This window comes from Danio rerio, chromosome 21 (assembly GCF_052040795.2).
Source record: "Danio rerio strain M-AB ecotype USA chromosome 21, GRCz13ab, whole genome shotgun sequence".
Taxonomy (NCBI): domain Eukaryota; kingdom Metazoa; phylum Chordata; class Actinopteri; order Cypriniformes; family Danionidae; genus Danio; species Danio rerio.
In genome coordinates this window covers 32,451,901-32,461,939 of record NC_141041.1, presented here as the reverse complement: position 1 = coordinate 32,461,939, position 10,039 = coordinate 32,451,901, and the positions used below count along the sequence as shown (strand labels likewise).

Here is a 10,039-nt window from a genome sequence, read left to right as displayed (position 1 = left end):
TACTGCAAGTTCTTTTTATTCTCATGAAAGTCAAATACAGTCAAAGATGATAAAGCAATCACGCTCCTATCATAAATGACAGGGAGATTTTTAACTACAAGAATCAATCAAACAAACAAACCCTAAATGAAGTAACCATATACAACTGAAGAACAAAAAAGATGCAGGTTATTCAAAGGAAAAACTGTACAATGTCCAGTGCCTGATGATATAGAGCAGATTCTCCAAAAAGAGTCTTTAGGGCGGGAGGGTTGTCAGGAAGTTTTGCAGTGTTGCGTGTTGGTGTTCACATTTCACAGGTTGGAGTCGAGTCAAACCCACAGCACAGAGACCTGCTGCTTCCACTACTTGTACAGTATGTCGTAATGGCCTGGTCGGTACAGGAGGAAAATCTTGGGCTCTCCGCCTTCAGGAAAGATGTGGTGATTGACCGTTCCTCCTTCTCCTCGGTCCATGTACTCCACCTGGATGCAGACGCCCAGAGCCTGAGCCAGGGCTATGATGTGGATGTGGTCGCTCTCTTTGGACATGGGCTCCACCTCCTGGTCCAAAACAGAAGCACAGGCTAGTTTGAAAATGTTGCAAAGTCATTGAGGGTACATTTACATTGACATCAGTAATCGAATTACTTACCTTTATCAGAATAAGACTATATTATGATTCACGGCGTCTACACTGATCGATTAATGCGCTGTTACATCCTCACACAAAGCCATTCAACGTTGCCGCTAGAATTCCACATTTTATCAGACAGTTCATAAAGGTAGCATTCAAATGTTTGTCACGCTATACGTGAAAAAGTTGGCAGCGGATACAAAAGCCATAATGCTCTTTTTGTTCACTCTAGTGTGCTGATGCGCCACAAAAATGCAGGGATAAAAGTCCTACACACTGATAACATGTGTGTGCATGTCTCCACTGCACTTCAAAATTGTGACTAAAATAGGAAGAGTCCACATATTCATTCAACTTGTGTTTACTTTGAGTATGAATTCAGCCAGATTAAAGAAATCAGAAATCTCATAGAAGATATCAGAGTATTGTCTTAAAATATTGTCTTGAATATTGTTGTCCTTGTAAATGTACTGAATATCCTGCGCTTAGATAATGTGATTACTTGTGTTTACTTTGACTATGACTTTAGTCGGATTTAAGGATTATTTCATCCCAAAAAATTATTCTGTTATTAATTACTCGCCCTCATGTCGTTCCGATGCCCAAAGACTTTTATAAATCCTTGGAGGACAAATTAAGGTATTTTAGATTAAATCTAAGCTCTCTGACCCTCCACAGACAGCAAAAGCCCATCTTTTTATTTCAAAACATTTTATGTGTCTTTATTTGTTTTGCAATATTTTGCTTGCATTTAATAGTAATATCTTTCAATTTCTAAATATGTTTGGTGACTAAAATAATATTTTAATAAATATATCTGTTTAATAGATTCGAAAACATTAGGAAACATAATTAAAGAAAACTTTTGTGTGCAAAAAAAAATTTGTTTCCCAACGTTTTCTTATCCACGTCAGATCAGGATGTGTATTAAATATGAATAATATAATGTATTTTTCCATGAGAGTCAGCAGTGCAATATGTAAGTGTCATATTGCTTGTATTAAACACACACCCTAATCTGATGTTTATTACATACAGTGTTCAGCATAGTTAAGCTCAATTGCTGGAGGGCTGCAGCCCTGGAGAGTTTAGTTCCAGCCCTGCTATAACACACCAATTCGTAGATATCAAACAAGCCTGAAGCATTCAATTAGTTTGTTGGGGTGTGTTTAATTAGGGTTGGAAGTTGAAACTAAACTGTGCAGAGCTGCGGCCCTTCAGGAACTGAGTTTGACACCTGTGACATTGGCAAACAAAAGTTTTTTTTGGTATATAAAAATTTTTTGAGCATCTTTGTATGACTACATTTCAACCACTGAAGTCACAAAGAACGTTTTCCGGACTTTGAATGTATCAGGACTCTTGCTGTCTATATAGGGTTAGAGAGCTCCTGGACTTCATCTGAAATATCTTTCTTGTGTTCCAAAGATTAATGCAAGTCTTGGTGGTTTAAAACAACACGAGGGAGATTAATTATTACTGAATTTTTACTTTTGAAAAACTAACTCTCAAAAGAAGACACTCTTGTTAATCAATGTATTGTCTAATTATTTAAATAGTATTGGTCAATATATAAACACTTTAAGAAGAAAGGGTTAGTGTTGTGGAGCTTGGTGAAAATGAATCCTGCTGTGGTTGAAGTATACCTGTTGGCAGAACTCTCGAACGGTGCGTCCGCCCTCGATAAAGTGCTGGAAAAAGTCTTCTTCTCTCTGCAGGTACCCAGAGGTCACCAGCCGCAGGTAGACGACCAGATAATCTGACACGCTCTGCTCATTGAAGGAGGTGAGCAGCTCACCTACAGACGTTTGCTTATCACAGGCCTCAATCAGGTCCATGAACTGCAGCGAACAGACAAGAGGAAATTAATCATCCAATAAATATATTAATGAGAGAAAGGACAGAACAAAAAGGGGAAAACAGTTTTGACATCTTAAATATATCAACTGTATTATGGAATTATAATTAGAGATGCACTAAAACAGGGCTATTCAATTAGTTTGTCATGGGGGCCGGTTCATGAAAAACATCCCAAATGAAGGGCCGGAGAGATGTGACTTGCTATATGAGTGATGACACAACTGCATATAAGAGCTCATATGCTGTATTTGTGCTCATAAAGACAACCACATTGGCTTTTTCTACATTAAAATGTTAATAGATTGTATTTTAAAACAACTGCATTGTCCAATTGACTTTTTTTGTTTACAAACTTTCGAAATGTTGTATTTCGCACAACAAAAGCAGTGCATTGCTGAAGTAGGCTTCTTCTACATTCAGACACATTCATATGTCATGTTTTGAACAGCAAAACAATTCTTGATGCAACATTATAGATTTTGGTTGTAAGATATAGTCTGAAGAATAATCATACTTTCACGGTTATCACGTCTAATGTAAATTAAGAACAGCAAGCTTTATATTAGGGAAGCAGCTATTTAGATTAACTGTTGTTATCATCTGGGTTCATGCAGATATAATCATTTTAAGAATAATTAGTCTAACATAAATTTTGTTTACATTGCACTAAAAGACACGCACAACTCTATCCATGAGATGTTTTCTACTGTGTGCGCCCAGACAGGCAAGCGCGTTGCTCCGCTTGTGCGCGCATATTGTCATTCTTACATTAGAAATAACAAACTTGCAAGCGGAAAAGATGTGATATGGGAACGGCCGCTGCTATAGTTAAGTCGGTGTGCGTGCGTATTAGCCTCGGTGTACATACTTGGAACTTTAAACTAGCGCACAGTTGGCAACTTGTCATAACTTTTCCATGCAACAGAAATGTGGATTAGAGAAGCCTTTATGATTAATTAACTGTGACAAATTAAAGCGCAGGTAATAGTAAAATCAGCTAATCGTTGCATCCCAATAAATGATAACAGTGCATTGTACAAATTTTCTACAAAACATATCCAAATGTTTTTCGGCTGCGCAGCCTCTGCAGCTCATACTGAATTAAACAGACGCACGTCACTTTAAAGCTAGCGGCCATTTTTCGACTGAACTAAATTTATGTTTATGTCTAGGTCACACTATTTGGAGGGCCAGAACAACAAATTGACTAGCCCTGCACTAAAACTAATTTTAGGACAAAATTTTGTCAAAAATTAAAACTAAAATAGTATATATATATTCAAATGAAATGAAATTAATTGTATTTTTATATTTAAGTTATGTTGAATTTGTTGAAACTATCAAAGTGGACAGCTACTGTGAAATCCTTGCCTTTCAAACTAAATTTATTTCAAGCAGACATGTTAAGTTGGGTGTTAACTTTAACGTTGGATGCCATGTAAATGTGCATCCAAAGTTAAAGTATTAAAAAGTGTATTAAACAAATAGTAATGGATAAAGTAAGAGGAGGAAAGGTGGTATATATGTTTGCTTTGCATACTTTTTCTTCTGGCTAAAAACACATAAAGCCATTTATAGAGACTGAAAATCTGGTGCATCTAGAAATATAATGTCGATCCAAAAAAGCTGGACTAAAACTAATTAGTTATTTAAGTGTAATACTGCTGAACTGTACATGAAAACGCAACAATTGACCTGTGGTCACACTATAGAATTTGAGCACTAAAAATGTTTTGTTATGGTCTCGAAATGATTTCACACTCACACACCTTTTTTGAATAAACATAAATGTAACAGAATCATAAATCCAAAACAGAAAACTAAACTCATAACGGTGTGGAATCATTTGTAGGGTAGTACATTTTCATTTTTTGGTGAACTATCCCTTTAAAACCTTCAACTTCACTCATCCTAAATTCTTTCCTGAAGCTAAGACATTTGTTCACCTTTAGAACCCAAATTACAATTTATTTTTTACCAAATTTGAGTTATTTCTGTGACTCTTTTAAATGCCATAATGTTCATGAAAAAGGTACAATAAATCCAATTAACCCGAGCAGTTTAATTGCACACACTTTTATTACATGAACATATATAATTTAGGCTTTATTCACATTTAAACTGTATCAGTGAACAAACAGAAGTTCAGGCAAACCTGACTCAATGTTATTGGTTTCCTTGTGCCAGGCAAGCATGCTAAATCGAATCTGCTCTCATATAAAACTATTCTACAGAATCTCTACAGAAGACTTGGATTGCTCAGTTCATATGGATATATTTTTAATCATTTTACAATGCTTCAAAGCATCAGAATTTTAGGTGAATAGATTGCCGGTTGAGGGAAAAATCTCTCAGCAAAGTGAAAAATGAAACGAGGATGAGAAAAGGACAACCTTTTTATTATAGAATGAACTAAATTTTAATTAACAACATGGATCTTCTAGAATAACACAGAATGTTTAGTTCATATTCCTCCAAAGACGTACCGTGTTGTGAAAGTCTTCAATGGTGAACTCTGTGAAACCCTGGCTGACCAGATCCAGTTTACTCTTGGCAGCGATTGCCTTGAACCTGCCAAATGAACAAAAACCAACAGATTCTGTGCTAGTTTACAGGAGCTACCTGAGAGCATTCATAATTTCACGTAAATGATCTTAACAGGCTTGACATAACAAGCAGCTTGTCTGACCACAATGGCTATGTTTACATGCACCCATTACCGTCAATCCCAATGAATTGAATCTGATCGTAGATCTGCTTACATGTACTTTAAACATTGTAATCTGATTCAATTGTCTGTTTAAGCATGTTTTATATACATTCCCATTAAACTGTCTGTGTTTACAAATTATTAGGTTCTATGTAGATAAAATTTAGATCATTTTTTTGCATTTTTAAAGCAAGCTATAGTGTCTCAAAATAAAAATATCAGTTTTCATTTCATCACTGACATTATATTTCGAAATCACTATATAAATATAAAATGCAAATTATATGTAAATATTTATATACATATATTTATCTAGTTTTTTTTAACAGTATTTGTGCATTTAAACATTTATAAATAAATATACACAGTACACACAAATATATTATGTAAATACAAACATTTATCTTTTGAGATTAATCGTTGGACAGCACTAATATAACAAGCACTTTATATAATATAGTCATGCATATATTTATATTCACAAAAATTTACACAATACGCTCAAATATATTTAGTTCTGTTCTGTATTTTTTATTTATTGCCATGTCAGCAACCAAGGCTATCTTCATGGCAGGAATCTTTCAACAATAAATATACAATTTAAAAATTAACAAACAAAATAAAACATAAATTAAATAAGATTTTTTGTGTTAATACATGATAAAAATTCTAAAATCTTTTCTTGTTTCACTTTGTCAAAAATGTCCTTCAAAGAGTTCATTTCATAAAAAGTCCTTCTGGAATCAGTAAAAGCAGGACAGTCCAGTAAAATATGTTTTACAGTAAGAGGAGTTTTGCAGCACAAACACTGAGTAGGGTTTTCACCTTGGAGCAAAAAACCATGTGTAATTCTCGTATGCCCAATACGACATCTGGTAAAAACTACATTATCAAATCGATTCTTAAAATGTCTTAAAATTCTGTGTGAAACTTCAGGTTGGATTTCATGTAGTTTATTGTTTTCTAATGCATCCCATTCCTTTTGCCACTTATTTAAAATGTAAGCGTTGATAAAAGGTTTCATCTCTGACGGAGGAATTTGGCATTTGTTCACTACTTGCTTCAAAGCATCTTTAGCAGCTGCATCAGCTCGCTCATTTCCTAAAAGTCCGACATGTCCAGGAACCCAGCAAAAAATGATGTGATAAAACTGATTTTGTAGTTGGTGAACTTTAGTTAAAATATTGTCAATCAAATGATGATCATTCGTTGAAGATTCCATAACTTGGAGGCATGATTTAGAGTCTGTAAAAATGATGGATTTCTTTTGTTGGGCATTTTCTATATACTCCAATGCTAAAAGTAAAGCGCGGGCTTCAGCTGTGAATATGGAGCATTCTTTAGGCAGACTGATTCCATAACTTTGTTCCCCTGTCACCATCAAATATATTTAGTAAATATAAACTTATTTTGCATTCTTTGATATATATTTATTTTTCCTCCTCTTTTAGGCATTAGCAAGTCTATTATTTTTTCCAGAAATTCATCACTTAATACTAATTTCTAATATTTTACTTCTACTGTTTATTTTATTTAATTATTAATTTCTATTGAGGATACAGTGCATTTTTAAAAAAAATTTAAAATAACGCTAACTCATAAAAAAATATACAGCAAGCAGTTTTACTCACTTTATCATGAATCTATCAAAACATGCAAAGGTTAATTCATGTCAACATTGGGACACATGCACAGTGCATAGACATTTGAATATGACTGAGAAAGACAGTCAGATTCAAGCTTTTACATGGTCTTTGCTGCTGGATCAGACTTTAAAAAAGTATCAAATTCAATTGAAATTTAATTCAGACTGAGCTTATTTGGATAGATTAATGTGTTTTACATGAATGCTTTATTCCAATTAAACTTTAAATCCGACAACGCATTCATTATGCGGGCACAAGTAAGCATAGCCAATGAAAAATGATGTGACAATGGCTGCCAATTATAAAGCATTTACCATCTTAAAGGACCACTTCATTGCAAAATTAAAATTCTGTCAGCGTTTCCTCACATTAATGACAATCCAGAGAGCGTGAAAGACTTTTGTTTATGTTCAGAATATAATTAGAAGCGAGTTGTAATAAAATCAGGAAAGATTTATGTTCCTCGACTTAAATTCTATTCATGCAAGATATTAAATTTAAACACTTTCAAAATTAAAAAATATATATTTTAAAGCAGGTTTTAAGTAAAAAAGTTGTCAGCAGAGGAACATAAATTCAGAATTGAGTTCTGAAGTTAAGCAAAAGTCTTGTGCATTCTTGTGCACCATAATTTGGTGATTAAATGATGGCTGAATTTTCATTTTGGATTGAACTAAAGGATATTTTGATAGAAAACGGTATCCTTCGACTTTCAACTAGGGATCTAACTGACTACTAGTTTACAATATTCTTAAATATATATTTTCTTTAACTCACAAATGTTTTTAACCACTTGAGGTTTAGCATTTACTGAAAATGCTGTTTTTTTTAGCTGAACCCTTAAGCATCCAGCTTTATGAAGCAATATCCATTCATATTCATTTATTTAGACACATAAACAGCTGATGTTAATTCATTGGATCTGAATGTAGACTATCAGAAGTTTACCGGTGTAATTCTTTACTGTCTTCAAGTAAAGACTCCAGATGTGAGAAACCAAAGGCTCTATAGAAACAGTTCCCATCTGGTCGCGTTTTGCGTACAGAAGAGTACTTCTTCTGCAAATCCTGTTGACAGCAACATTTATAACAGATAACAGAGATTAAATTAAACACTACTCTTTTAGCTTTAGTGTATAAGATAAGGGGATAAGACAAAGATGATAGTTTACGCATAACAACCTATAAGCATTGACTCTGAATGGAAGCTAGACTTACTCTTATCTTCTGCTGGTAAATGGTGTCTTCGTCAGCATATTCTCGCTTAAGCACAGATAACTCCTGTCTTTCTGACACCAGAGAAATGCTGGTTGCTATCTGCAATGATATTCTTGATGGGTTACAGTTTGAAACACTTTTTAAATGAGTAAGCTAAATATGTACAACAAGTAAGTGTAAATGGGCTGAAATGAAAGAAATAAGCAGGGTTTCAACAACTTTAGATTCCTTTCTTTTAATTATTTAGATTTTTATCATGTTAAAATGTCTGTATCATTTTTACACATTTTCAGTTTTAGTTTTACTTCAAGTCATAGTCTTAAAATATGTTTAGTTTTGTTTATTTAGGTATAACTAAAATACTATTATATGTATTATTAATATTTTCATTTTTATCATGTGTTAAAATGCCTGTATCATTTTTACACATCTTTATTTCAGTTTTAGTTCAAGTCATAGTCATAAAATATATTAAGTTTTATTCATTTGGGTATAACTAAAATACTATTGTACAAATTAATAATATTATCATTTTTATCATGTGTTAAAATGTCTCAATATCTTATTTACACATCTTTATTTCAGTTTTACTTCAAGTCTTTTTATTTATTAAGGTGAAACTAAAATAATATATGTATTAATAATATTTTCATTTTTATCATGTTAAAATGTCTCAATATCATATTTACACGTCTTTATTTCAGTTTTACTTCACGTCATAGTCTTAAAATATATTTAGTTTCATTTATTTAGGTATAACTAAAATAATATACATATTAATGATATTTTCGTTTTCATGTGTTAAAATGTTTTGATTTTTTTATACATTTTTATTTCAGCTTTACTTCAAGCGATAGTCTAATTTACTTTTATTTATTTTGGCATAACTAAAATACGATTATATGTATTAATAATATTTTTATCATGCATTAAATGTCTCAATATAATTTTTAAACATCTTTATTTCAGTTTTACTTTAAGTGATAGTCTTAAAATATGTTTAGTTTTATTGTTTTAGGTATAACTAAAATACTATTAGAATATTTTTTATTTTATCATGTGTTAAATATCTTTTTTTTTTTTAACAGTTTTTTGTTCCACTTTTACTTCAAGTCATAGTCTTAAAATACGTTTAGTTTTATCCATTTTGGAATAACTAAAATACTATTCTATGTATTATAAATATTTTAATTTTTATCATGTTAAAGTGTCTCGATATCATTTTTACACATTTTTATTTTAGTCTTACTTCAAGTCAAACTAAATGGAAATAACAAATGTTGCCCGGGCATGTTGCCGTCCTGAAGTACATAAATCCTGTTTTATTCTGAAGGTTTTAATAAAATATATTTTTTCGAACTTACACAAATTCCACTGTACCAAAACAAAACCATCAATATTAACGTTACCCTAAGAACATGTCAAATTTCATAACAGAATTGAACACCACATTTACCTCTTGTTGAATTTTATCTTGCTGTGCAATAATGGCTTCATCATATGCGAGACAATTCAGCCCTGTTAAGAGAAAAAAAACATTAAGCCGATGATATTGACGAATATATCGATGCATTGACAAAACTGGCAAACAAATAAATATTTAATTTTATCGCTGTTAATACGAGCGTAATTATGTTTCTGCTTTTGTTTCCATGTGCAATTGATTTGTATGTTTATGTGTCACAAGAAAAACACATTTGTTTGTTAAACAGTTATACTGACTAAGCAAAAACAACTGCTTTGAAACATAAACAATGAACCCTCTGCTATTGTTATTAGCAGGATAGCAATGCGCTAACTGCTCGTCTTTTAACTTATGCGCCTCCGCCAACTCAAAATAACACCAGGATGTGCAAGTCGACACGAATCAAAATCAATTCTGGCCAAAACGCAATTAAACCTTATTTAATATTCTCACCATCAGCCTCCTTTTGAGAGATCTCCTGCTGTTGCTCTTCCGCCATGTTCCAGCTGAACAGTCATTTCCGGTC

At 32.6% G+C, this 10,039-nt stretch overlaps 1 protein-coding gene and 1 long non-coding RNA gene across 2 annotated transcripts; one reads left to right on the top strand and one right to left on the bottom strand.

Annotated features, from left to right (window-relative positions):
* On the bottom strand, positions 1–10,036 carry otub1a (OTU deubiquitinase, ubiquitin aldehyde binding 1a). Its single transcript, NM_001002411.3, is given in 7 exon segments — positions 1–542; positions 2,262–2,456; positions 4,962–5,046; positions 7,780–7,898; positions 8,049–8,147; positions 9,505–9,566; positions 9,967–10,036. Coding segments are annotated over 7 exon segments (804 nt in total). The 5' UTR covers positions 10,013–10,036; the 3' UTR covers positions 1–344.
* LOC147838864 (uncharacterized) lies at positions 1,668–5,034 on the top strand. Its single transcript, XR_015520481.1, has 2 exons — positions 1,668–3,302; positions 3,361–5,034. It is a non-coding gene; the product is annotated as an uncharacterized LOC147838864 (long non-coding RNA).
* Positions 10,037–10,039: the final 3 nt, after the last annotated feature.